Genomic DNA, 27,880 nt, shown 5'->3' on the forward strand with positions numbered 1-27,880 from the left:
AGTATCTACACCAGTTATTCCCTCCAACCACGCCTGCATGGAGGCAGAGGACTCAGCCTTTTTACCTTTCAACTCTTGGTTTCTGTGTTCTTCCAGCTTCAGAGTCTTAGTTTCATTGCCAGTTTTGAATCTGCCCTTGTTCTTTAGACTTTTTGACAGGTCATAGTGCCCTTCTCTTTTTCCTTGGTATGAAACTTAGCTCTACTCTAATTTCCCATGTCCTCCTGTAGCATCCCTATATCAACTCTGGCCTTGTGGGTTACAAAACTGGGCTCCATCTTTCCCAACACTATCGGGGGGAGGAATATTTGTACCCCATGGATAGTGTCAGCATAAGTATGTCTTCCTTATGCATGTGTTATCATGAGTCCACACTATTAAAAATCAAAATTCCTTTGCTGCATTAGGATATTTAACAGTTATCTGTTACGATTTTAATAATAGTCTGCACAACTTCACTTTACATTGAAGTGATATTTCTTCATCATAGCTATACATTTGAATAATCTAGGGATCAAAAACATGCTGGGGTCTGATAATCCAAAGAGTCTGAATTAAAGAAAAAACTTTATATGGATATAAGTCCCTTCAGTATCTGGAGGGACTTGGTTCCAGGGTTTTCCTTCCAGCAAAAATACAAAAATCTGGAGGATGCTCAAGTCCCTTATATAAAATGACAGTGTGTTCAGGTAACTGTGTTCATCTTCCTGTGTACTTTGAATCATTAAGCTGATTATGATATATAATACAATGTGAATTCTATGTAAATAGTTATGCTGTATTGTTTAGCGAGTAATGACAAGAAAAAAGTCTGCACGTGCTAAATACATTTTTTTTTCAAATCTTTTCAATCTGCAGTTGGTAGAATCTGTGGGTATGAAACCCAAGAATGTGGAGGGCTGACTATATCAGTTACACAAGGGATATCCTTCCTGATTTGGATAAAAAATGAATATAGAGATAGAGAAAGGTCAATTGAATATGATAATAATGATCTACTGATCTCCTTATAAAGAGAGAGAGTTTGTTTATATTCAAATTACTTCCATTTAGAATCTGGGCCTTTTCAGTGAATGGATAAAACTTGCTTCTATTTAGCAGCATCCACCTGCATGACCATGATTACTATGCCTAAATCTATTACATTGGCATATTAAGGATCTAATTTTAAAACTAAAGGAGAACTTGATTTTCTAGTCAAAGTTTCTATTTTCCAGAAAAGAAACAGAACCAGAGGGTTTAGATGATTTTTCCACGTACCCCTAATTTGTATAGGATCTAGGACCAGAACCCCACCTTCTTGAGTTTTATGATAATTATCAGATTACCCAGCAACAAGGTTTACTCCAACAAAGTCAGGTCTCAATATGGAGAATTGCTGAGGCAGGAGGATGTCAAATTTGAGGTTACCCTTAGCAACTGTTAGGAGCCTCATTGGGCACAGAGATTCTAAGGATGAAAACAGAGTTCCTAAAACAGTCATAGTACCATGAGATAAAAGACATCATACAAACTATACAAAGGTTATATGAATAGATGAGTCTACCCCATGCCACCGGTTATCTTATTTATTATATTAACTTGCCTAGCAAGCATTTTTTCTTCATACATTGTAGATGTAAGCCCCACCTATGTTGTGTAATCATAGATTATGATTAGAAGAATCAAAATCAAATGAGATTTTATAGTAGCTTAAAATTTGTATTTTTACAGTGTTTATCAGTGGAAAGGGATATGATGTCCACCTTTTCCTCTACTTATACATTTTTTCTTGTTGTTTTCTTAAATATAGATGAAAATGCCATAAAGAAAGATTTGAGTGGGGTGCAATGGCACACGCCCATAATCCCATCAATTTGGAAGGTTGACATAGGACGATCTCAAATTCAAAGCCAGCCTCAGCATCTTAGCAAGGCCCTAAGCAACTGAGACCCTGTCTCTAAATAAAAAATAAAATGGGCTGGGGATATGGCTCAGTGGTTATATCTCTGGTTTAAAAAGAAAAAAAAAAGAGAGAGAGAGAAAGATTTGAATTTTTTCCCAAAATCCGGTACAGACTCTCAATTTTTTTTTACTTTTTATCTTATGTATTTATTATTGTTATCTGCTACAACTGAGAATTAAACCCAGTGCTTCACACATGCTAGGCAATTGCTCTGTCCCTAAGCTACTGCCCTAGCCCTTCCCAGGCTGTCAAATTTTAATATGTAAAAATATAGCTCTTCCTTTTACTGCAAATATATACATACACATGTTTACATGTAAAATTTAATTGATTTTTTAAAACTATCGAAGTAATTTATGTTCACTGTTAACAAAAGTAAAGCAAAATAATACATATTAGAAAAGGTGAATTTTGTCCTTTATACATATAAAGGACAAAGCTAATCAGCATCAATTTGGTATATTCTTTCATACAGTTACATATGTGTGTACATATACATAGCTACACACATACATATGTGTATAAATATTACATAAATAGAATCAAATTAGTTGTGGCTTTTTAAAACTCAGGCAATATTATGTGGTCTTTAAAATTTAAAAAATATTTAAAGCACTAAAAAACATACAGTGGACATTTGATAAAGATGAAAACAGGTATCTTTTTGTATGTTTTCATACTTACTAAGAAATATTTTATGAAAAATATTGTCCAATTTATGGGATGTATGTTGTGCTGCAGAATTAGTCTTTTCTTTCAATCAGTAAAAGAGACTTAGCACCTGTATTTACATGCATTTTATGCAAAATTATGTGGAAAATGCTGCTTAAAGAGAAAATGAGAGGGGTTGGGTGTGATGGTGCAAGACTGTAATCTCAGAGACTTCAAAAGACTGAAGCAGAGGATGTCAAATTGGAGGTCAGCCTCAGTGACTTAGACCCTGTCTCAAAATAAAACAATGAAAAGGACTGGGGAGGTAGCTCAGTAGTAGAGCACCCCTGGGTTCAATCCCCAGTACAAAAATAACAAAAAAAGAAAGCATCCAACAGAGGCTGATAGAGTTTGAAATACTCATCCTTTCAGTTGTCAACCTATAAAAATGCAGGGAATGTGCTGAGGTAAGAACTAAGTTGCTTCTAGCTCAGGAAGCATGCAAATATCCCAGTGAGTTGACCTAAGAGTGATCCTGATGGGTGGATATTTGGAATCAAATCAGTTTTTCCGTAGTTTTTTATAGATTGGCATTACAACTTAGTATGCCAGCAAGACACAGTTTTGCACTGACATTCAACTCATTCCTTCATTTAACACTACCTTTAAAAAATCTGTCCATGTCAGAACACACTTGTCTATTACATGTTTTTCTTTTTTTTTTATTGGTTGTTCACAACATTACAAAGCTCTTGACATATCATATTTCGTACATTAGATTGAAAAGGGTTATGAACTCCCAATTTTACCTCAAATGCAGATTGCAGAATCACATCGGTTACACATCCACAATTTTACATAATGCCCAATTAGTAATTGTTATTACATGTTTTTCAATATCATAGTAGAGATATTCCATAAGCCATTTAGCCTCACTAGTGGTCACTTAAAAGTGTTTCAAACTTAAAATGCTGCCATTGACGTCTATATGCACATATTATGATCAGGAGAGTTTGCTAGAAATGACATCACTGAATCAATAGTCATGAGTATTTTAAATACTGATAGACACTACCAAATTGTATTCCCATCAGGAATATGCAAGAATTCCCATTTGCCTATACTTTTATGGGAATGAGCATGAATAAAGGCCAGGTAATATATTTATGGAGATAAATCTGGTTGTAGCAGGTACAGGGTTAGACATTAACACAAAGAGGAAACAACCAAATAGCTCCTGCCTAGCTGTAGACACCAGAACAAACAAAAATAAAGCAACAACAACAAAAAAAAAACCCCAACCATTGACAAAGCAAAGCTGGGATCATCAGAGAGGGGAGGAGATGATATAAAAATGCCAAGAGAAACAGATTAGAGCCAAAAGGCCTAAAGCGTTTGGGAAGGCCTTTGCTTGAGAGAAAATAATATCTGCCCTGAGAATGAAAGAATGAGGAAAGTTCACCACTGAGGAAAGTAAGCAAGGGCCTCCAGCCAGGAAACAGGGAGGAGGACAGCAAGGAGGCAGTAATGTGCTTGGCCAGTTTGAGCCATGACGTGCTGCACGGAGGCATGAAGAGAAAGACATGGGAAATAAGGCTGGCCAGGCAGGTCAGAACCCTACTGGGAAGAGGTTCTGGAGAGGGGTCATGTAATCAGAGGAGGATCATTCTGGCTGCCTTGTAGAGGATGACTGGAGGCCAAAAGTGTCTGTTGCAGCAGAGGAGGACATTGGTTTCACTACAGATGTTTCTCTGAAAATAGAAATTGTGGTTTGTCCACGCCAAGATCACTCTGTGTGGTTTGGATCATGATCAAACCACACAGAGTGATCACCTGACTTTAACTAGGATTTATGGAGGTCTTCCTATGAGTTCAGCAGGGCAAGATGCTGAAAAGACTTAAAAAGCACCTCTGATATGCCAGGCATTCTTTAGACATTTTTCTAATCGTTAGAGTAATCCTGCCAATGAGAAAACCAAGGTTTCAAAGGTTTCACCTAGCTATGTACCTTTTCTGATACTTCCATAAGTGGCCATTTTTCTGTAAATGAGAGCTTTCTCAGTCCAACATTTTTGTGGATTTTTAAAAACGATCAGTTTAGACTACTCAATGTGATATAATAAATTCCTATCACTATTCATTTGATGATCAAATTATCTCAAAATTTTACCAGTGAGAGTCTTCAAATTGACATTATGTCTTTTTGATGTCCCCATCAGTTGTTCAAAGCTCACCTGGTATTTTCTTTGCCACAACCCTGGAAACAATCATTTCTCTAAGGAACCCTGGCTCCTTTTACTGGAGAACAGTATTTAGAAATTCAGATCTAGGTATTGAGTATAATGCATTCTTTTAATTTTTTTTTACATTTTTTAGTCATAGATGGACACAATACCTTTATTTTATTTATTTATTTTTATGTGTTTTGAACCCAGTGCCTCATACATGCTGCACAAGCACTGTATCACTGAGCCACAACCCCAGCCCAATATAATGCATTCTTATTTCTGATCCTTCATATAACCTGATTTATCTTTTCAGAATCTTTTAGAAACCTTTCTCTGTTCTTAATAATATTCTAAAATTTCACAGTGGCAGACTTTGAATTTGTTTTTCTATTCATTGTGGCTTTTTCAATCTAAAAACTCATAGACGTTAGTTTTAGAAAATTGCCTTCGGTAATTTATTTGATGATTTCTCCCCTTCCATTTTGTCTATTATTTGCATGTTGGATTTCCCAGATTGATTTGTCCCTCTTCTGTCTATGTCCTTAAATATAATACAGTTTCACATACTGACTGAATATAACAGACTTAATGAAATAACGACTTGATGGCTAGGGAGCAACTAAACCATACAATGCAGAAGGTCTGGGATCAGCCTATATCTCACCAAAATAGAGAAGATATTTGAGAAATATGGTGTAATGGAAAAAATAGTTGATTGAAAAAATATACTGTGGCTTCATCTGTGCTATTTTCTGGTTTAAGGATTGTGGTAGAATATCTGCAAAGATGATTTCCAACAATTCCTTCAACCCATGTAAATACATAACACTCTTTTTGTGTGCATGTGTGTGGTACTAGAGATTGAACCTAAGGTGCTTTACCGCTGAGCTACATTCCCAGTCTTTTTAATTTTTTATTTTTAAGACAGGGTCTTGCTAAATTGCTTAGGGCCCACTATGTTGCTGAAGCTGGCCTCAAGCTATCAATTCTCCTGGCCTAGGTTCCCAAGTTTCTGGGATTACAGGTGTGCACGCCAGACCTGGCCACATCACACCCTTCATGAAGAGGTTTGTCTATTTCCCTTTCCTTTGAATCTGGGTAATGTGACTTTCTTGGGCAAGTGCAATGCAATGGAAGTTCTAGGCCTGGAGGCTTTCACTTTCATCTCTTGAAAGCTGGCAACAACTCTGTTTTAGAGGGAGGCTTTTTTGACTCTTCCAACCTCAGGTGTCCCTACCCAATTCTAGACCAGAAATAAGCTAGTCCAATAAATTATGACTTTTGCAAAATTATGAAAAAATAAGTGGTGGTGGTTATTTTAAGGCTCTAAGATTTGGAGACATTTTAACTTCATTGTAGGTAAACAAAACAGAAACTGGCAAGAAGATAGTGTTGCTATAATGAAAACCTAAAATATTTGACGTTGACTTTACTGCTAGGTGATAACCAGAGTGGATACTGTTAGTGGAGATTGGAAGAACAGTGAAGAAATTACCATAGGATATAGCAGAAAAGGCAATGGATGTCATGTAGAGGCAGGATGTTAACAGTACTGTTGCCTATGGTAATGTGAATGGTAGTATATGTGCCTGAAGAACTTGTGGATCTAACCAAGGAGATTTCCAGGCAGAATGTTGGAAGTGCCAATGAGTTTCTCTTAGCTGCTTATGAAAAAGGATAAGAACAAAGGCATGCACTAAGGAAAGATCTGTTTGGTTTTCAAGCAGAATTCTAGCCAGTGATTTTTCAAAGTAAGAAACAGCCCCAGGATAAAGATCCAATTGTGGATGTAGCTATAAAAACTTTTTCTCAGACTCCAGAAAGATTTAATGTGGTGCTTTGAAGACCATCTTAGGACTTCTAAGAATCTTTTTAAAAAAGCATTGTTAACTATTAAGGTTTATTTAACATCTATTTGTTTTAAAATTCTTTAAATGGTCGCTTTATAACTCTGGTTAAATCTGGTTTACAACTGATTGAATGAACAACTATTATTTTACAATAATGTGTGAGAAATGGTATTGATATGAATATTACAAAGACTTTATAAAGTTTGCTGGGCATGGTAGTACATGCCTGGAATCCCAGTGACTTGAGAAGCTGAGGCAGAAAGCAAGAACTTCCAAGAATCTTCTGTGCATTGTCCCACTGCAACCTAACATGTGAAATATAGAGAGATTTTAGAAAGAATAATGAATATGAACCTTGGGGCATAGAATTAAAACTCAATATGATTTAAAAACACCCATGAAGTTGAAGAAAGTTGTACTGGACATGAATATTGGATAGTAGAGTGAAAATAAGATTTATAGAAAAATCCACATGTTTTTAAAGATACTTGTATTGATAAAAGAACTGTTAGCTTGGACAGAGAAACAGTTCAAAATGAGTTTTCTAAGCTTTTTAGTTTTTAATGGCATGAAAATAATGACTGAGGGAATTTCTCAGCTACAAGTCATCCTGCTCTTTGTCATTCTAGCAACTCCAGGTGAGACACCAGACAAATGAGTGAAGCTACTTTCAATCAAAAACCAGCATCATGTGGAACAAAGCCAAGCTGTCCCTAAAGTCCTTCCCAAATTGCAATATCATGAGCAAATATCAGTTAGGTTGTTTATGCTTTAACCACTAAATTTCAGGGATTAATTTGTTACATTGTAACTGATACAAGAACCAAGGGTTCATTTACTTAATCCCTGGATGGGACAGGAGACTTATTTGGTGCTTGAGTTTCTTCAAAAATAGGAGTAGAAACCCAGCACAGAGGTGCACATCTATAATCCCAGTGGCTTGGGAGGCTGAGGCAGGAGGATTTCGGGTTCAAAGCCAGCCTCAGCAAAAAACAAGGTGCTAAGCAATTCAGTGAGACCCTATCTCTAAATAAAATACAAATTAGAGCTGGAGATGTGGCTCAGTGGTTGAATTCCCAGTATCAAAAAAAAAAAAAAAGAAAAGAAAAGAAAGAAAGAAGGAAAGAAAGAAAGAAAGAAAAGGGAATGGGGGCAATATAGCTCAGTGATAGAGCACTTGCCTAGCATGTGGGAAGCCCTGGGTTCAATCCCCAATAATAAATAAATAAATAAATAAATAAATAAATTAATTAATTAATTAATTTATCCCCAAGTCCCCTCCTTGCTCTCATATTCTTTGATTCTGTGAATAATTCTGTTCTATCATTCTATAACATTTAGTGAGTGTTCATCATTACTAGCTAGACATGATCAGTGAATCAAAGTCAATTGTTTTGAGGACAAAATGCACAACAACAGACATCATCTGCAGTTTTTCATGTAGAAAGCATTCTCCCAAACGATAGAGAGACAGAAAGAAGGAAGAGACTTCTTGGTTAAAAGATTCAAAAATTCTTTTATACAGGCAAAACTGGTCTCCCATTCCTTAGAAATAGTGAACCATGACTTCTAACCACTTTATTTTTATAACATCACTGCCAAGTTCTTTAGCATAGATCAAAGTCTTGCTAGTGCATAGATCTATAAGTTTGGATTTGCCAAATGCCCAAGATAAGCGGAAAAAAAAAAAAGAAAAGAAATCACTTGGGATATTTTATGACTTTTATATATGATTTGAATTTAGTCTTATCTCTGTAGAGGGTCTCTTACAGCACAAGTGGGAATAAAAAAAGTATGGAAATTTAGCAGTCCTCAGCACCCTGTAACAAAAGAAAAAAAGGCGGGGGAGGGGGACGGTGAGGGAATGTAGCTCAATGATAAAGCCTCCAGACCATTGGACCTGCCCCTGAGAAATAAGAGAAGGGAGGGGTTGACTCTCCCCTGCCTGTGTCCTCTTAGGTTACAAAATGTTTCCACCAAATAGACAGATAAACACGTGTTTGTTTTTTTTTTTTTTTGGTCAAAGTTTAAGAACTATAAATGTAAATGAGAAATTGTATCAAAAGTGTTTATTTATATTTGTCCTTCTGTTAGGGCTTATGTATATGTTATTCCTAGTGAAAGCACTGGATCACAGGGAGCTCTGGGCTGGGTATTGAGACCCCAGATAAGTGGATTTTGCAGCTATTTGGCTATGTGCAATGAGCACAGCACCAATGTTGGCTTTGCTATCATTCTCCCATTCCCAGGTGTGCAATGATGACCCAAGTGGAAAGTGAAAGTGGATGTTAAAAATATGTGGAGGATAAAACACAGAAGCATCAAGAGTAGGAGAAAGAGACTCCAGAAGTTAGTGAGGAAGGTGAATTCAAAGACTTGGAGAAAGCTCTTGCACATGCTTAGCATAGCATTTTTGCTAGTTTGAGGTTTGAATACAGTATTTGCTCAGTCACACATCAGTGTGTTTGCCCACATTTCCAGTGTGATTTGGCAGCAAAGCAGTTAGTAAAGCTAGAAACAACAAAACCCACAGAGAGAACAGTTTAAGCGGTTGCGAAAAACCCCAGCAGTCATGAAAGGAGGGGAGAAATGTTCTTTCCCGAAACTTGGGTTTCAAAGCTGTGGGCCCCACCCAGCTCAGGACGTCCTGCCACAAGGCCACTACAAGCTGCCCGTTGCGCAGAGTGGGCAGCCAGGTACCAGGAGGAGCAGAGAGGACACAGCACAGCTGCCTCCGGGGGAAAGGGCGCCTCCGGAGGTGGGACTGGGACGTGATCCTGGCTCCTGACTTCTGCCTATCCCTCACCCTAACCCCTCCCTCCTGGTACTGGGTTCGGGGCCTCCTTGCGCCCCGGTGTTTCAGGCAGATAGATTTTGCTGAGCAGGACGGGTGAATCCAGCTAGCTCTCCAACTAGCGACCAGAAGTTAACTAATATTTGCAGACAGTAATAGGGCGCCAGATGCCAACATCCTCCAACCCGGGGAATACAAATTCATGTTTCTTGGAACAATTCTTTTCTCCATTGCTTTGACGCCTGAAAGCTCGTTTTTTTTTTTTTTTTTTTAAGTGACTAAAGCAAGCCAGAGTCTACTCAAGTCCTGCTCATTTATTAACCCAAGCCCAGGCTGAGAACTCTACGTGGCACTCAAGAAGTAAAATGAGAAAGACAGAAAGAATCTGAGCCCTTAATGGGCCTCGGGAAAGCCTCGGCGGGGCTTTGACCCAGGGCAGGGAGGCGGGTGTGGGGCCCGCTCTGCGCGGCGGGATCCCAGGCTGTTTCTGGGCGCGGCTGCCCCGCGGGCCGGCTGGCGGGGTAGGGTGACTCACCCCGACTGGGATGGGAGCGGGCAGGGGAGGGGGTACTGGGGTGGAGCGGGGCGGGCCTCGCCTAGAACAGAGAGGATGTGGCGGGTTTAAAAGCCCCACCCAGGCCATCCGGCTCCGCTCGGCAACTGGGGACGCTCGCAGCTCTCGGCGCCCGGCCCAGGTAAGCGGGGCGCACCCCGCCCGCCCGCCCGCTATGGCCTCGGGCCCGCAGCGCTAGCGGGGCGCGGGGAGGCACGAAAGGAGGAAACGGCCTTGCAATGAGGCTCGGGGGACCCGGAACCTGACGCCCCCCGGGGCAGGGGATTGGAGGGACTGTCCGCACCCGTTTTTCTGCGGGTGGGGGAGCAGAGGCGAAGAGTCCCGGGCAGGGGACAGGGGCCCGTAAGTGTTCAGGCCTGGGGGTGCAGGACAGAGGTCGGGAGTCGTGCGCCCCTATGGAGTCCTCGCGAAGCCGGAGCGAGACCATGCAGGAAGGAGAGCCGAGGGGGCCCCCGCATTCCTGAGGTGCCAGGCGCCGGTGGGGGACTGGGTGTGGCTGTCCGGGAGTCTCCCGCTGCAGCGGTGGGCATTTCCCTCCAAGTTTAACAAAAAGCTTTACCGCCTTCCGCAAAGTAAATCCCCAAGTGTTTCCAGTTACTTTCCTTCAGCTGAAGCGCATTTGTGGAGCTTGAGCCGACGACCAGTGGTAGCCGAGGACGAGGAGTGGGAGTTTTGAGTTGCCAGCTCACATCGCCAATAAAACAAAACAAAAACCTCAGCTCATTCTTTGTCTAGATTATCGTGTAGGGTGGTGGCTTCGGATTTCACTCCATCTGGGCAGTTTCCTACTTGCTTGAACACATTGGCAATGAGAAGGAAGTGTCCCCCGTGGTCCTGTGGGGAGGGTTGCCTTGACTGAGTAACAGTGAGTCAGGGACTGAGGGTAGAGCAAGGGCGTGGCTCCTGAGCCGAAGGTCCCAGTGCTGGCGTGGAGGAATTGGATTCCACGTTTTCTTATCTGTGAAAACGATTTCAGGACGCCTGCACCGAAACAGGGTTGTTGTGGAAGAGTTCAAAACATAAAAATATAAAGAACACCGAAAACACTAAGTGCCATACAAATGTCAGAAAACAAAAAGTGTCCTTTTTGTAGTAAGATTTGCCATATTGAAGCTATGGGTAAAAGTAGTGGCCACCCAGGTGCACTTGGGGTCTTTAGGCGCGACTTTACAAGAACTCTTGGAATCCAAGGGCCTGAGTGTCAGTCACACTCTACTGATGACATCAGTCCACAGTTGTGGATGCTGCTCTGCCTGTTCTTAGCTTGGTAGTTTGGAATACAGTATTCACTTACACAGGAAAGATTGTTATCGCAGTTGCTTAGGCTCCCAGGCTAGCCCAGAGAAACTTTTATTTATTTATATTTTAAAACATGTACTGTATTTCAGCGCTGCCCTATTTCCCATTGGGGAAGAGGAGGTGGGAGGGTGAGGGTCCATATGTGAGTAGGAAGAGTAACTGAAATATTTTTCAGGTTTTTTTTTTTCTTGGTTTTAAAAATTACATCTTGATTAAATTATTTTAATTGGAAAATTGTGTCTTTGCCACCTCTCCCATTTCCCCTCCCCCTGCTTCTTTCCCCTTAGTGCTGGGGAGTGAACTCAGGGGTGCTGTGTCACTGAGCTACATCCACAGTGGTTTTATTTTCTATTTTGAGAAAGGATCTCTCAAGGTTGCAGTCTGGCCTTGAACTTGTGGTTTTCCTGCCTCAGCCTCTCAAGTTGCTGGGATTACAGGTGTGCACCACTGCATCACCTCTCCATTTTCTTTTCTCCACGGATCCTCTTCCTTGACATGTTAGACTCACCATCCAGGGAATCATCATTCAGGCTTGTCCAGTTCTGTGGTATTATTTCCTCTTGCCCATTTCAGTGTATGTACTCATACCAGACTAGATAGGAGCAAATTAGAACAGTACTAGGTTAAAAATGGTTGGTGGTCCTAATATCCGCAGCAATCCAGAGGAGTTAAATTTTTGAAAAAAAGAACAACCTTTTTAACCTAAATGGATGTGCTATTTTTAGATTTGGAGGCTGTGGAATTCAGGAACCATACTATTCAGGAAAGGTGAAGGAAGATTTTAGATGAAACCAGGACCCCAGAGGTGCCCTGGGACATTCCTGCTCGAAGTTTCTAGCCCTCTTCTAAATACACCTATAATCGTTTCAAGGGTTTCTACAAAAGCATCCATTACCTCTGCAGTGGAAGGGTGTGACCACATATGCACATTTTTAAATTTTTCATTTGGAGTTTTATGATTTAGTGACTTGCCTGTGGTAGATGGCCAGCAAATATTGCTGACTCACTGTCTAGATCAGTATTGGCCTGGAGTCTTGATATTTAGCGTCTTGCCTCTTGGAGCTAAGTACCCTATTGATTGACATTAGGCTTGCAGTCATGGCCATTCGTTTCTGACTAATTTCTGATTTAAGTAGTTTTCCTGGCAAAGTAGATACTCTTCTTTAATTGCAATTGATTTGAGGGGTGCTGTGAGTTCTTCCTGCATCTTTGGGTCTAGAATCTATACTAATGCATTGTCAACTGTCTTTGTTCTCACTTTTTGCTCTTGCAGGGCATAGGGCCTTCGGAGTCCTTTTTTTATTATGGGATGGTGGGTGTGTCATAAAAGGAGTTCCAGGCTCTAGTAGGCAGCTTTAAACATCCTTTTGTCCCAAAAACTATCTATTAAGCACCTACAATGCTCCAATCAGTTATAGGCTTTAGGAATACAACAGAGGACAAAACACACACACACACACACACACACACACACACACACACACAGTCCATGCTCAAAAGACTATTGGTGAGAGAAAGAAAAGTGACAAAATAAATGGATTGTATAGATATTAATTGGATTTTTAAAATGTCAGCTTTTCCCAAATTAATGTTTATTTTCAAATGGCTCTTTCCTCCTTTAATGCATCTTTTTCATAGACCTGAACTTCATATTTTGCTCTCCTCAGGATATATTGTTTGAAGTGATGGCAACTTAAGCTGCCTTCCTAATCTGATTGTGAGAGTTAAATAGAAATTGGATATTTCTCTATTTTTGCACATGGGAATCATCTTCCTTCATTTTTCCCTGGTGCCACACCCTGTTCTAGTTGTAGGCCACACCCGAGGAAATTCCAGTTCTTAAAAAAAAAAAAAAATTCTTTCCGCCCATTCACTGTCTAGTAGATTTTTCCTTCTTCTATTGCCAGAGGTAGTCCTCTACTTATATTTAGGGGACTGATCATAAGTAGAGGTTGGGAGATGCCCACACTTATGATCCTAGGTGGTTTCACTGGAGATTACTTCCAAATCTCCCTTTTAGTGTACACCCCTGAAGCTTTTAAGCCATTTGAGCTCCACCTTGTTAGAGCACAAGCCCATAGCACACAAGCAGTCTGAGTTTTGATCCCAGATCTGGTGTGGAACACTCTGAGTCTTAGGGAGTGGCTGTGACAGAGTTCTTTGTCTATGCCCCTTGTCTCTTCACCACACCCAGACTATATACTCCCAGCTCAGAGGAAATTAGAGTCCTAAGGCCACTTGCATGTCCTACCTCCTTGCTGCTACCTCGTTTGCTTCATGCCCAAAGAAGGTGAAAGTTACAGTCCCAAGCTGTCCTGTGCTAGGATTCAAGCAGCTGCTGTACTATCAGTCATCTGCTGGGCTTTGCAAGATTCTCAGATGCTGGAAATTGGTACCCTCAGCTCTGAATATATAAAACTGGACCTGCATTTGAATGTTTAGTCTTAAGGAAAGATGATTGAGGAAAGCAAGTATGTTAGAAAAGAGGAAAAAAAATAGACCTTCTGAACTGGAAAGACCCACTGTGTGTAAACCCATCCCAAGATGCAATTGATTCCCTACTGTGTGTCAGTGTGCTCAGACCTTGGAGGATGCACAAATGATTGAGTCAGAAGCCCCATTTGCCAATACAGTTGAAGATTGCCTTCACACGTTCAACTCTGATGTTTCATAGATCCACAAGGAGCAGCAGGAGTACAAAGCAACAAGTGTGAAAAGATGACACTTGTTATGATTTTCTGTATCCTAAATCTCATTTGGTTGTCATCCCATCCACATAAAGCCCTGGTTGGAGGGAACTTGGAGAAGTGCCTGGACAGTGCTGAGCAAGTTTGAAGGAGAGTTGACAGTCAGTCTGATTTTTTTTTTTTTTTTTTTGTAGGGAGTATGTGTGTAGGAGGTATTTAAGGAAAGGTGGGTGAATTCCAGAGTGTGGAAGATCTTGAATGCTGAAGTTAGAGGGTTTTTTTATGTTATTATTATTATTTTTTTCTGTAGGCAGCTGGGCCCTGTTGAAAGAACAATCTATGGGCCATAAGGCACTGAAATTGAATTGTAAACGTGAAAGACTGTATTTCCCAATCCTGGCAGCCCTTCATGCCAAGTGACATCATTTTTCTTACCAATCACTTCCTGCCCCCTCCATCCTCATGAGACTGGCAGTGAGAGGCTCTGAGAGAGAGAAGCTGCAATGGATCTTTGGGTCACAAATATTGAACCAGCTCAGGCAGCAAAAGGGATAAGCTAGAGCAAGTGCTGCAGGGGCTTCCTGCTCAGTCTGATCAAGGCCACTGGGCAGAATTCCAAGAATTCTAGGGAATGACTTGGCCCTATGACTCAAGCATTAATCATGACCGTAAGAGCAAGGAGAAAAGTATGTGCTTCCAGAAGGTTCTATTAAATAAAGATGATTTAGGGGGATGGAGGGTGGAGTACAGTGGGAACTCCCCTTCCCCCTCATTCATGCATTTTGTTGTTTGTTTTAAAATTCCAGTGTGGTCCTGCTTCCTGTAGTGTCCAGGACAGACTGTAGTGTTCAGGACAGGCAGGACAGGCTTTGGTGGGGAAACCCCACCCTCCACATTCCCACCCCCATGCATTTTTGTTTTAAAAATCTTCATTTGTGTCATCCTGTTCCTGATTGATTCATCTTGGTTGCTAGGGATCTGTTTTGTGGTAACCCAATAACACTCCACGTTTCAGCTACAAGTGGGTGTGTTTCTGAAACTGCTGGGTTAGACTCAGATTTGCATCTGTGCACCAGCCCTGTCGAAACACGTTTTTGTTTGTGTGTTTGTCTGAATCAATATTTGGGCTTTCTGGACCTGGTTCTTCTTGGTTCCAGTTAAGTGAAACTTGTACTTAATTTGGAGTGTTGACAAACAAAAGCTTTACTGTTTGTTTCAACATTTTGCAATCTCGTTTTGCTTTTCTTTTTGAGGGGGGGGGAGAAGTTAAAACTACTTAATTTGGAAAAAAAAAAGAACTTTTTTGTTGTAACTATGATTTTGGAGGGAAATAGTAAAATCCAATAAAACCTGTGGTGTTCTTTTTTTAAAGGACATACCCTTAAGTTATCTTTAAGGTAGTCTTATGGTAAACGATTTGCTCTTTAATAGCTGTACAAATTTCATTACTGTCCAGTTTTGAGCCCTAAGAACTTATGAGGCAATTAGCAGTCTCATTTATTAATCTTTTCAAAGCCAGAGGAAACTGTGAGTTCCCTTCATTAGGGTGGAGCCCAGTGAGTCTGTTTTCCCACTCCAGTGGTAAATTTTTTCAGACCAGAGTGAGGTGGGCATGGTTCTTTCAGTAAAGTCTCCTTGTGCCTCTCTGGTTTATTTTCCTAAATAGAAACACTTTCCTTGATAAAGGGCCATTTTAACAATGTTGTCCAAGTACTTAGCCTTCCCTGGGAACAGAAGGCCCTGGTATGCAGAGGTAGGCATCAGCAGATCTCAGCAGATGGATTTGCTTGATATTTCCTTCTTGTTTGCAAGTTGAAACCAGTTGGCCAACTGGGTGAGGTTGAAGTGTTGGGAAGAGTGATTGATATAGACTGAAATTTTCATGTTCTGGGGAGAAGCATGCTAGATAGGAAGGCTGGCTCTGCTTTGCATGCATTCATGAATTGTACACAGAGATAAGGAGTTAGTAGAGGTGGAATTATCTCTTATGGCACATTAGATTTCATTTTAATCACGTTCACAACAATAAGGATAAGGACACTAAAGGCAGAGGGATTGTTTTCAGTAAGAAAATCCAGGATCCAGGGCAAGGGTTTTGGTGAACAGGTAAATGCCAGTATTGAGTCCTAATACTTTGATTTTTAGGCCCTCTGGTGGGTTTCTATATCCTAGCGTAACTTTGCCCCATTCAGGCACTTCTATTTTAGGCTCCCCACAGAGCACCACATTGGACAGGACTCCTTTGCAAACCTGCACAATGGTTCTCCTGCCACCCTGGGCTGTTCCTCCCCTTCCCATCTCCCTAGACCTTCCCTATATTTCTCTGCTGGATACACCCATGGTGAGTCACCCCTCTTGGGAGGCCTGGGAACCTGGGCCTCCTGGCCTCACCCCTTGAGCCTGAGCTGATCTCATTCTATTCCTTTCATCTTTCTCTCTGTATCTTACTCTTCTAGGAATGAAGAGCCTTTGTGGTGAGGTCTAAAGGACAAGGCTCAGGACTCTAGGTTCTGGCCTCTCCCTCCTCTTCTCTTACTGGTGATCCTGGGCTAGTCTCTCAGGTGTCCACCAGAGGGGCAGGAGGCTGAGTCTCATAATTTTGTATGTATTTCTCACTGATTTTAAGGCAGTGCAGGTACATTGTGTGCTTATTATGGGTTTGTGGATCGATTCCTTGAACATCACCAGTGTTTGTAACTTAGAGCACTGCCAAGACTTTCTGTTTCCAAGGGAAACTTTCTGTTTCCAGCATATGGACACATTCTCACTAGTTAAAGGTACCATATTAAACTAATGTTTTAACATACAGTGTGAGTGGCAAAGCCAACTGTTTTTTCCAGCAACGAAGCAGTGATACTTGGAGTGACTTTGCATTGCCAGGGGAGATGATGAAGTGAAAAAGCCAAGGTGAAAATGTGTTTGCCATTAAACTTGCATGGAATTGGAAATATTTATACAGATGGGCACTTGCCTGGACTATTAGCAAGATTCCTGGATATTGCTTTGTGGTCAGTGTGACTTTATGGTTATTGTCACATTTTCATTTTTTATGCAGAATGATGATAGATAATATCAATGTTACACAAAACAGCAACTCATTGATTTTAGACTCTTATTTAGCACCTAGAGCATGCAAAGATCTTCTTAAATACCACGGGTGGGGAATGGGACTCTGAGGGGAGATGAGATAAAACATGCCCCTTACTGCTTTGAATCATACTTAGGTATCTGCCATTTGATATTGCCATATAGAGATGAGGGGGCGGGGACTCAGTACGCCCTGGATGGAGGAGGAAGTAGTATCAAAAATTGTTTTCTGGCATTGAAGTCAGGAGAAAGCTATGTGGAGTGGGGGCTGTGGTGACATCATTGGAGCAGATGCCAGAGCAATGGCCTTGTAAGGAGAGAGGAGGTAAGGTGACCTGGAGGAAGGGAGAACCAATTCGCTGTTGAGGAAAGAAGTCCTGTATTTGGGAAGAGGCAAGGAGCAATTTGGCTTGGCTTTCCTTTCGAAGAGTGGAAGAAGGTGAGGCTGGCTTCTGATGTAATCTCAAAAGGCTGGGTTCTGCTGGAGTAAGAGGAAGCCACAAGGATTGATTTTGAACTGTTTGATAAGATGAAACAGATTTAGTTGATTGTGTCACTGCTGGACGGGGTTGAGATTAGAACAGCACAATTTTAAATGGTGAAACAAAGCATAGTTCACAGGGCTTTAAAACATCCCTGTTATTTGTCTCCTCAAGGTTGTGGCTATGGGAGAAGAGCTGGGCAAATGGAGAGTGTAAAGAAGTGGATCAGATTGTGTTTGATCTGTACAGTGCGGAGGGGGTGGGGATGACAAGGTTGGTCATCTACAAATACACTGCTCCCAGCGAGGTGGAAAAGACATCTTGAAAGAACAATCCAATGAAAGCTTACTGGGCCTCTGTCATTGAGATTTCCCGAACATCAGAACCAATGTGAGGCTCCACTTTCCTTTTGCTGAGGAGTAGAGGGTTTAATAAGTAAGTGGAACTTAGTCTACACTTTGTACATAGACACTGTTCTGCCACTCTAACTTGCTGGTCCTCTGTTTTGTTTTTGTTCTTGTTTGGCATTTTTATTCCTTCCTTGTTTACAGCAGTGGCTAGAATTCTGCCAAGCCTGCTTTGTTAATTCTCAGGCTGAAGGATACTGTTGAGACCCTCTTCTGAGTCAAGTAGAAGTTGGAGCTTTCTGGCTCCATCGAGGAAGACTCTAGTTTGTCTGTCTTTGCAAGAAATCTCTCAAATTGAGGCTTCATCTGACTTGGCTTCTGCAAAGATTTTGGATTAAGACTGAACTATGGGTCTCTGGGATCCTCTAGGTCAGTACTACCCAATAGCAGCAGACTGTAAGCTGCTTGTACAATTGGCAAATTTTCTAATATCCACATTTTAAAAAAGTGAAAGAAACAGGTAAAATTAAATAGCATTTTATTTAATGTAGAATATTCAACATGCACCTATATAATCAGTATATAAAGTTTTGCTTTCTTTTTTCTCCATACTAAGTCTTCAAAATCCAGAGTATCCTTTATACTTATGGCATGTGTCAGTTTGGACTGGCCATGTTTCAAATGTTTTAGAGCCACATGAGGCTGGTGGCTAGTATACTGGACAGTTGAGCTATAGAACAAGACTTTATAAAAAAAATAGTCTTTATTTTTTTTTAGGGCAGTTTTATAATCACAGCAAAGCTGAGCAAAGAGTATAGGGAGCTCCCAAATCCATAGTCCCCCCTCCTCCCCACAGGCACAGCCTGCCCTCTTTTGGCATCTTACACCACAGTGGTAGGTTTGCTAGAATCAGTGAACCTACACTGACCTGTCTTTAAAACCCAAAGTCCATAGTTTATGTTACAGTCCACCCTTTGTCTTGTTCCTTCTGTGGGCTGTGACAAATGTAGCATGGCATGTGTCCACCATTACAGTGTCTAACAGAATAATTCCATGGCCTTAACAGTTTTCTGCATTCTACCTCTTCATCCCTTCCTTCCCCCAGCTCCTGGCAACCACTCATCTTTGTACTGTCTCCACAGTTTTAACCTTTTCCAGAACATCATAAAGATGGAATTATAACAGTTGTAGTCTTTTCAGAGTGTCTTCTTTCACTTAGTAATAGGCACTTAGAGTTCCTTGATGTCTTCATGGTTCAATAGCTCATTCCTCTAGAGCACTGAGTACTATTCCATCTTCAGGATGGCCCACAGTGTGTTTATAGAGCTGAACTTTCTACAAACCAGCACTGTACCCCAGTGCAGAGACACACTGGGGAGAGGAGGCAGTAAGAGGGTCGAGGAGTGGGACAGTGGGAATGGCTGTGATTGCCTTCTTCGCTTGACTTGAAAAGCTTGTGTGGGCATCAGGAGGGGAGGAGTGGTCTAGGAGAGCTCTGAATGAAAATCTTGCAGAAATATATGGATAACCACAAAGACAGGTGAATCCTCTCCTCTGTACTCCTCCACTCCCCTCACAGAGGGCCTGGAATCTGCTTAGTCCAAAATGCTCCTGCAAGTTGATCAATGTCTATGTCAAGTACTCTCTCCAAACTGGTTTTATGAAAATATTTAGACTAAGCAAGCCATTTGAAGAGACTAGAAAGCTGAATTTCCGTGTGCATCATTCCCTTGATCAGAGAATATTAAGTTAAAAAAAAAGAAAGAAAGAAAAAAACAGAATAGTAATTGCTGCGACTTAAATGTCATTCGTGCTTATTCCAGGATGCAGCTCTGCTCTGTTTTTATTTTGGAATGATTATGCAGAATGACCTGTCTTGTCTCAGTTGAAATAAATCCACTGCCAATCGAGCACTCCTTGTGGCAGGGGGTGGGTGTATCAATTCCAGGAACTGTCTGACTGCAAAGCCATTTGTTGCTGCCCAATTAAGTGTATTAACTGGAAGAGAAGGATGTCATTGCCACCATTTTGAATTTTAGATACAGGTTTCAATCCTCTGTGGCATGAGTTCATGTCAGAAAATCTGTGTTTCTTTTTTTAAATAAACAGTTTAATATCTTCTAAGCATCACTGAACTAAGGAAAGAATTGTGGACCTAGTAATTTGGGGCTCCATTTAGGAATAGGCCAACATGGAAATACTATTGGTTTCAGTTCATATCATAGTTTACAGTCCTTTCTTAAAATGTTAAATTACTTGTGAGAAACGGAAAAGTAGTGATGGGTTGATAGCTTGTCACTTTGGATGAGAAGTGGAAGACTCCGCTCTAAGCCCTTTGAACAAGTTGTATTAGCTTATGAATAGATGGTTTTGCATTCACAGGTCATTCTCCCCAGGTTCTGTTTCACTAGAACATGGCGATGTCGAGATTGGTCATCCATTCCAAACCTAAGGCATCTCTTTGAAAAAATTGTTCTAATATCTTCAGATGAAATGGTCCAAGAAGTAGAAATTAGTATCATGAATCACTGTGCTTCAGGGGAAAGAAAAGCCTCTTTGTAAAAACTTTGTTGTACTTTTTTTTCCAGTTTCCTTCAAAATGTCTACAGTTCACGAAATCCTGTGCAAGCTCAGCTTGGAGGGTGATGTAAGTACATAATTTTTCACTTTGTGTAATTTTTCAAATTGGGTATCTCTGCAGAATGGTGCTATTTTTTCCTTCTGCATTAAGATCTTTATTGGTATCAACATTAAAGTTGGACAGTATTAGGGAGATTGAGATGACTGGAATTGTATTCTGCCATTCTTATATCAATGGTAATCATTGTTATGATGTAAAGAATTTTTTAATGCTATGCTCCAGGATTTTACTCATATTCAGCATAAGCTTCAACCACATCAAAAAATGATTCTGCCACTTTGGGGCTTTTCTTTTTTGGGGTTCTGGGGATTGAACTCAGGAGCGTTTGACCACTGAGCCGCATCCCCAGCCCTATTTTGTATTTTTTATTTAGAGACAGGATCTCACTGAGTTGCTTAGGGCCTCGCTTTTTGCTGAGGCTGGCTTTGAACTCAAGATCCTTCTGCCTCAGCCTCCCTAGCCTCTGGGATTACAGGCTTGTGTCACCACACCTAGCTATTTGGGGGCTTATTAAAGTGAAGTTATTCCAGACCTATACTGTTCTTTTTTTTTTTTTTTTAATTTAGTACCTGGGAAGATTTTTCTCCAAAAAATCTGGATTTTTTTTTCTTTTTCTTAATGAAATAATGAAATTATAATTCACCATATTTCACTTTTTGCTTTGGCTATCATGGAGCTCAGAATTTAATTTTACTTTCACAGGAAATGTGTGACTCTGGACATCTGATACATTTGCTTCTTCCTTTAGTCAATATCTTAAAGCTATCTATAACGTGAATAAAAGCACAAACATTTAGAATCTAGTGGTATATACATTATGAAATGTGAGACGTCTCATAATGCAGACATCTTTCAGGCCATCTTGGCAGAATTGCCTTTTATGAAGACTCAGCTCTGACCCTAGTTTTTAGCTATATCCTGGAGACATTTCACAATGTGCTCTCATTTAAATTAAAGTTCAAAGAAGCATTTAAGAGGGTAGACAACAACTTGGGTTATGTGGTACAAATCCCCCAGATTGTGGTGCTGGCCATTAACACATTCCAATGAACATGGGCCAAGCCCAGGTTATGTGGAGGGAAAGCCTGTGCAGGGTTGATCCTTTTGGTGTTTAAAATCTTTCCTCTTCTCGGAACTTGTGCCTACTATTGTTGGCCACATCAGCTGCGTGTTAAGGCCCAGACAAGTCCAGGTGTTATGTAATTTGTTTCTTTAATGGATTTGCTCCTTGGATGGTTTTCAGCATCAAGTTTCTTGAGAAGGCTTTTCATGTAGCCTTTGAAGTTACTCCAGTATGACACATTTCTCTGGGCACAGAATGGGACTGAAATAGAAAATGGCACATGTTACCTGGTACCCCAATAATTTAATTTTCAGACAAGTCAATTTGATAAATAATAGGTTCAGTTATCTATTTAATTTTGTTTCTAGAGATACTTTAAAATCATGTAAACCTTTTCCCCACTCACTGTTTTTGGGGACTAAGATGATGTACCTCCTGACGAAAGCTATAGGTAAGGTGGCTCAACGGCCAGGCTACCTGCCTTTCAAATAAGTACCTGATGGCACTCTTGATAAACGGGAAAATAACTGCCCTTACATTTCCACCTGAGTTCCTGTAGCTATCATAGCAAAACCATATGTATTTCAAAAAATGTGTACAGTCTTCCCATTTTCCTGCATAGTTGCTCCTTTTTTTTATTGAGTTAATCTTACAGGAAAGTTTAAGTAGTGAAATTAGATGAAACATGCTTTACTAATCTATTTGTGTTCCAGAATTTTAAATATTAACTGGATTTACTGTTTGTCCAAGATGCTTCTTCCAAGTGTATTTTGTCTAATCCTGAACTTAGATTCCTAATGTGTCATGGGAGACAGCTAAGAGGGTGGCATCTCAGTTGCTCATCTGAGTAACCTCACTGCTGATAAAGTTAACTGGTGCTGGTGTTGGCATGGTTCATGATGCGATGGCCGTGGGTGGAGAGGTAGGCAGGACGCCTCTGTATGTTGATCGTTCATGGAAACTGCACCAAGGCCCTGTCATCCCATTATGTGGGCAGCGTGTCCTAAGGAGGAGGTGGTAAGGGAATTGTAAGATGGGGAGCCTTGGCGTGGAAGGTAGGGCCATTGGTGGAGGGCTCTGTGGCCATCAGCTGACCAAAGCCACAACGTCTGTCCTCTTCGTGTGTGCTTTGGGACTAGGTTGCATTTCAAAGAAGGAAGGAAATTAAATCCTGGAAAAGGAGAACTGATGGAGGAGCAGGCCATAGTCCTTCCCTCAGTCTGGGGTGGGGTGGGGGTGGGTAGGGAGAGATCTGCCATCCATCATTTCAGGGAGAGTCATGGGCTTTGAAAAATGTTGGAAAAGGAAGAGGGGATGATGGCTTAAAAGGCAATAAGAAAAAAAATGCTAGGCAGAGTGGTAGGCAGAGCAGACAGTGTGGAGGCGGAGGAGGAACACTGAGACAAAGGAGAGAGAGAAGCAAGAACTTGGCAAGCCAAAGAGGATGTGGGCCAGCTTGCCAGACCACCTTTGTGCCACAGTGGTGTTCAAAGCGTGGGGGTAGTAGAGGAAGATGCTTTTCTTGCTTATCTGATAAGAGACTCCTGGGAAGGCATTTTATATTTGCCTTTTAAAGAACTGGGAGCTCAGCAATCTAGGTCCAAAAGACACGCATGTGCCTGTACCAAAAACTTGCAAGACACACTTCTTGTTTGGGCTTATTCATTTTCAGCTTATTTTGAATTTTTGCTAGGTTAGTTTAATGTCTTCTGAGCCTTCCAGAATAAATGCCGGTCTCAGGTTCCCAGCTTGGCCTAGTCTGCCTTTGAGATCTTACTCCTGGTAAGATGGCAAATGGAGATACAGACAGCGTATTCTAAACTGGCTAAACCTTTGAGGAGGGAATTCTTATTAGAAAAAATGAACTTTGTTATCCAGTACGTGGTATCACAGCACGACTTTCTTCGATACCTAGTAGAAGAAGGATTTGAATCATTAAAAGAAACAAGAGTAAAAACATCTGTTTTAGGAATTGTTATCTCAGCAGGAGGATTTTAAATGTGTGTTATTTGAGTGTGTTTGTGTTTTAATCTCAGCAATCTACACCCGCAAGTGCCTACGGGTCCGTCAAAGCCTACACCAACTTCGATGCCGAGCGGGATGCTCTGAACATCGAGACGGCCATCAAGACCAAAGGTAGGCAACGCATTTGCCCTCTCGGCAGGGTCTCACCAAGGCATTCTGAGTCGCCTCTTGATTCTCTGCAAACCTGCTCAGCCCACATCCCCAACTCTGCTCCTTCTTTCCTTCCTTCCCCACTCCCCCTTTTTGGAGAGAAATGCTATGACATGAGGTGATGTGTAACCAAATATAATGATTAAAGGGAAACCCGTTAAGAGTCAGGGCTGGTCCAGGGTGTGGCTTTGGGCTGGGGGCTTCACTTTGAGTCCCCAGTCCCTTTTTCCTAAGGAAGGAGCTTGTCAGGGGGTCCCTAAGGGCCTTTCTTGTTCTGATTCCCTTGCCTTTCTTTATAATTGTTGGGAAAATGCTGCAAAGACTTCACAGCTTGGCTCTTAGGTGGATGTAATGAGTGAACAATCCGGGCTTCTTTCTCTCCCTGTGAGGGACACTCATCCTCAGACCTGCAGCTCGGGTTAGAAGGGCTGTCTGACTAAGAGCATGCCCTTGAGTTCCAGGATGAGTAGGAGGGGACCAGGCCATGTAAGATTCTCCTTTTCGAAACAAAACAAATAAAGCACTTAATTGGTTGGAGTTGAGCAAGAACTCTGGTCATCCTGTTGTTTCCTGACCTGCAAAAGTGCATGTTCAGACTTTCCTGCTTATGCTAATGAATGAACCACTGGGGACTGGCCCATCCTGTGAACCCTTCGAAGTAGTAGTTATTGTGAGAATTTTTATGATTCCCCTCCCTGCTTTGGACAAAGCACTTCCTTCTACCATGAGGCTACATGGAAGTGTAGATGAGACCCAGCAGTTAGAGCAACTGCTGATCCACAGCCCTGCTAAACAGCCATGTCATGTCGCATTTCCGTCTAAGGAGAGGGTTTTAAGTTACTGACTCATAATTCACAGCAGGAAGACTGCTTCCTCATGGAAGGACTGAGAAACAGCAACCAGGAGGACCTGGGTACCTTGAACTGGGGCGACAGGCATTAGTTATTGCCCTGTATACTTGCCACCGTGCCTTTCACTATCAGAACTGCCTGATGTTGGAGGATGAATTACATGCGGCTGTTCCTAAGACCCTTGGAGAAACTGGTGACTTTGTTCTGAGAGACAGAAAGAACAGTAGAAAGGGTCATTGGTGTCCTGTGGCTCTAACAAGATGTAAGGGGGTACATCATCTGCCTCTTCAGCATCCTTTCGTTGTGGGGACACTATGGGATACCCTTACTTAGAGTGGCTTCCAGGACAGGTGAAAGGAGAGTAGTAGGATCCTAATTAGATCTTTAAAAAGTCATCTTCTTGGGGCTGGGGATGTGGCTCAAGCGGTAGCGCGCTCGCCTGGCGTGCCTGCGGCCCAGGTTCGATCCTCAGCACCACATACAAACAAAGATGTTGTGTCTGCCAATAACTGAAAAATAAATATTAAAATTCTCTCTCTCTCCTCTCTCTCTCACTCTCTCTTTAAAAAAAAAAAGTCATCTTCTTTTTGCTTTAAAATAACCCTTCTTGTCAAGAGTCACTAATCAGAAACTTTAAATCCGCAGGGCTACATCACTATAGTCTGTTCTTGTCACATTGGCACATTGTGGATGAGAGTATGTGCGGTCCTGGGTTCAAGTCCTGCCTCTGCTGCTCACTAGTGATCTGACTGAGCAAACACTGGACTTGCTTAAGAGTCGATTCCTTACTGTAGAACAGCTGAAGCTCCCACCCCCAGGGCTGTTGTGAAATCTGAAGCACTAAGTGTGGTGCCTGACTTAGAGAGTGCGAGATACGTTCCTTAAACCTGTGGACAGAAAGGCACATGGCCTGCTTTCCTAACATTCGTCCTCTTTCACTGTTGGGTGTGCCTAGGTTCTTGTGGTTTCCCAACTTGCTGTTGCAGAAACACCCTCGAAGTTTAACAGTTAACTCATTTGACAAAGATGGTGCCTTTTTACAAGCTTGGGATAAAGGGTGCTTTTATCCTTGCATGAGAAAGCCTTCAGCCCACTGGAATGTAAGGATTGCACAAATGAACTCTGGTCACAGCTGAAACTCTCTTGTTAATAAGAATACCTTCAGGCCGTTTCTGGGTTACTAGGAAAATACTGTCGTCCTCAGTAGAAATGTCTGGAGGGCTGAGATGTGGATTCCAGCATTCCAGTTTGGTCTGAAGCAGCTGATCATCATCAGTTATTTATTGAATGCTCCTGGTGGGCAGACACTGCCCTTCAGGCACATTCAGCTTAGGTGAGCTTTGGAGTCATTTGGATGGAATGTCCCAGTTTATGGGTGACATAGTTCAGGATGGACATGCTCCATGTCTCTTGGCCTTGGTTCATCCTGGGATTTCAACACCGCTCTGCCTAGCCCTGGGCATGTGTTCTTAGGCATTGCCATGATTTGGCACCCAGCTGTTGGGGTCAGATTTTTTTCTTTGTCTTCCTCTATTTTCAGGCATGAAAAACATGATCCTGTAGTCATTCGATAAGTTTTACACTTGTGGTCCAGTTTTAGTTTAGGTACCGTCTCTCTCTTTTTTTTCCCCCCAGATCTAATGTTTAGTAACTTTTCATGTAGGACCACTTTTTAATTATTTACTTATTTATTTTTGGTGCCTAGTGGTTTTAGAGAGTAACTGTTTCCTTAAGTCTATTTAGTCCTTTAGAATAATTCCTATATTGGCAGTAGGTTTTTTTTTTTTTTAAACCTTAAATCTATCAAGCTACCTGGGAGTCTGAGGAAGGAAAATCACAATTTTGAAGTCAGTCTGAGCAACTTAGTGAAGCACTGTCTCAAAAAGGGCTGGGGACATAGCCCAGTGGTAAAGTACTTGTCCAATCCCCAGAACCACACTACACACAAGCATTAGTGACTGATACATAAAATGAATAATTAATTCATTTTCTTTCTTGTCTTTTCAGTATATCCTCTGTTTTCCAGATATTCTCTGACATGTATCATCTTCCAGTGGAAGGCAGTAAACTTAACTAAAAACTAAAATGATTTTGTTTTCCAGTGCATGGGATTTTACCATTTTGTTTCTTTCTCCTCCCCCTGATGTTTTTTTTTTTTAGATAACTAACACCATTTAGAAAATTAGCTAATTGTGATCTTACTGTAATTAAGAAGTTCCTACCACACCTTGACCCACTTCAAACTCTGTGGTGTTGGCCTTTCCTTAACATCAAAGGGTACAGAGTGTAAAACCTCAAATGCTGATACAACAAACACAAGTCCAATGGCCAAAAGATAAGTATCTGCACCTCCTTCTCTCCTAGATAAGGTAGGCTGTGTGCCTGCCACCTGCAGAGCAGGAAGGGACATTTCAGCTCCATCTGATGTTCCCTATCATCTGTGTGCTCTGGGAGGGAGAGCTGGGAGCAGGTCACCTGTGGCAGATTACTTAATGTGTTGCCATTGAACACAAGGACTGTAAGCAGGAGCAATGCTAGGAGGGGCAGAGCCTTCCTAGATCTGTGGGCTGGCTCTGCCTAGAGTTGCCTGAAAGTCCAGGGGAAGCTCTTACCCTCCCCCCTCCCCAGCCCCGCTGGGTCCCACCTGTGGGCTGTGTTGGCAGCTGTCTTTAATGGGCCCCTCTGCCACACCCAATGCACATTCTTTTTCTAGCTTCATCTTGAGCTCTAGCGGATGCCCCCAACCGATGGGCCTCTGCCTTGGCTCCTGCAGGACTGCGTGCACGGCCCCTTCCTCCCGCCTCCTGACACCCACACAGCTGCTGCTCACCTCTCTGGCCTGAGTGCTGCTGGCTGTTCTTCAGGCCTTCTCTGGGGAGGCAGCAGAGTCGGTGATTCCTTGATGTGCTTCTTCTTTCTACTTTACATCCTCATTTATGGCTCTTGTCACATCGTGTTGTCATATTTACCTCTGCATTTGTCTCTCTTTAAGGGCAAGGATTTTATTTCATAAAAACTTTTCAATGCCCAGGCTCTTGGATTATGTGAGATGGTAAAACTTTAACCCCATTAGTAGTCAAAAAGTGTCCATTTACCAGTGCCCACAGGTGAATGCGGGTGAGCAGGGACACCTGAGAGAGCAAAGGTTGTTCCAGAGTCTAGATGATATCCAGGAAGGATAATAGTCCCCTAGTGAGCTCGGGTCT

General features: G+C 41.7%; 1 protein-coding gene and 1 long non-coding RNA gene across 2 annotated transcripts in view; one reads left to right on the forward strand and one right to left on the reverse strand.

Annotated features, from left to right (window-relative positions):
• Positions 1-10,082: 10,082 nt before the first annotated feature.
• The window catches only part of Anxa2 (annexin A2), a 40,428-nt gene continuing 22,630 nt past the window's right edge, over positions 10,083-27,880 (forward strand). The window contains exons 1-3 of the mRNA XM_005316636.5: positions 10,083-10,163; positions 20,533-20,591; positions 23,685-23,784. Coding sequence (XP_005316693.1) covers positions 20,544-20,591; positions 23,685-23,784 — 148 coding nt within the window. The 5' untranslated portion in view covers positions 10,083-10,163; positions 20,533-20,543. The remainder of the gene's footprint in view (positions 10,164-20,532; positions 20,592-23,684; positions 23,785-27,880) is intronic.
• On the reverse strand, positions 18,689-27,873 carry LOC144377728 (uncharacterized). The gene is made up of 2 exons (XR_013438758.1): positions 27,505-27,873; positions 18,689-21,909 (listed from the first exon to the last, which is right to left on the reverse strand). It is a non-coding gene; the product is annotated as an uncharacterized LOC144377728 (long non-coding RNA).

This window comes from Ictidomys tridecemlineatus, chromosome 5 (assembly GCF_052094955.1).
Source record: "Ictidomys tridecemlineatus isolate mIctTri1 chromosome 5, mIctTri1.hap1, whole genome shotgun sequence".
In the NCBI taxonomy this organism is placed as follows: domain Eukaryota; kingdom Metazoa; phylum Chordata; class Mammalia; order Rodentia; family Sciuridae; genus Ictidomys; species Ictidomys tridecemlineatus.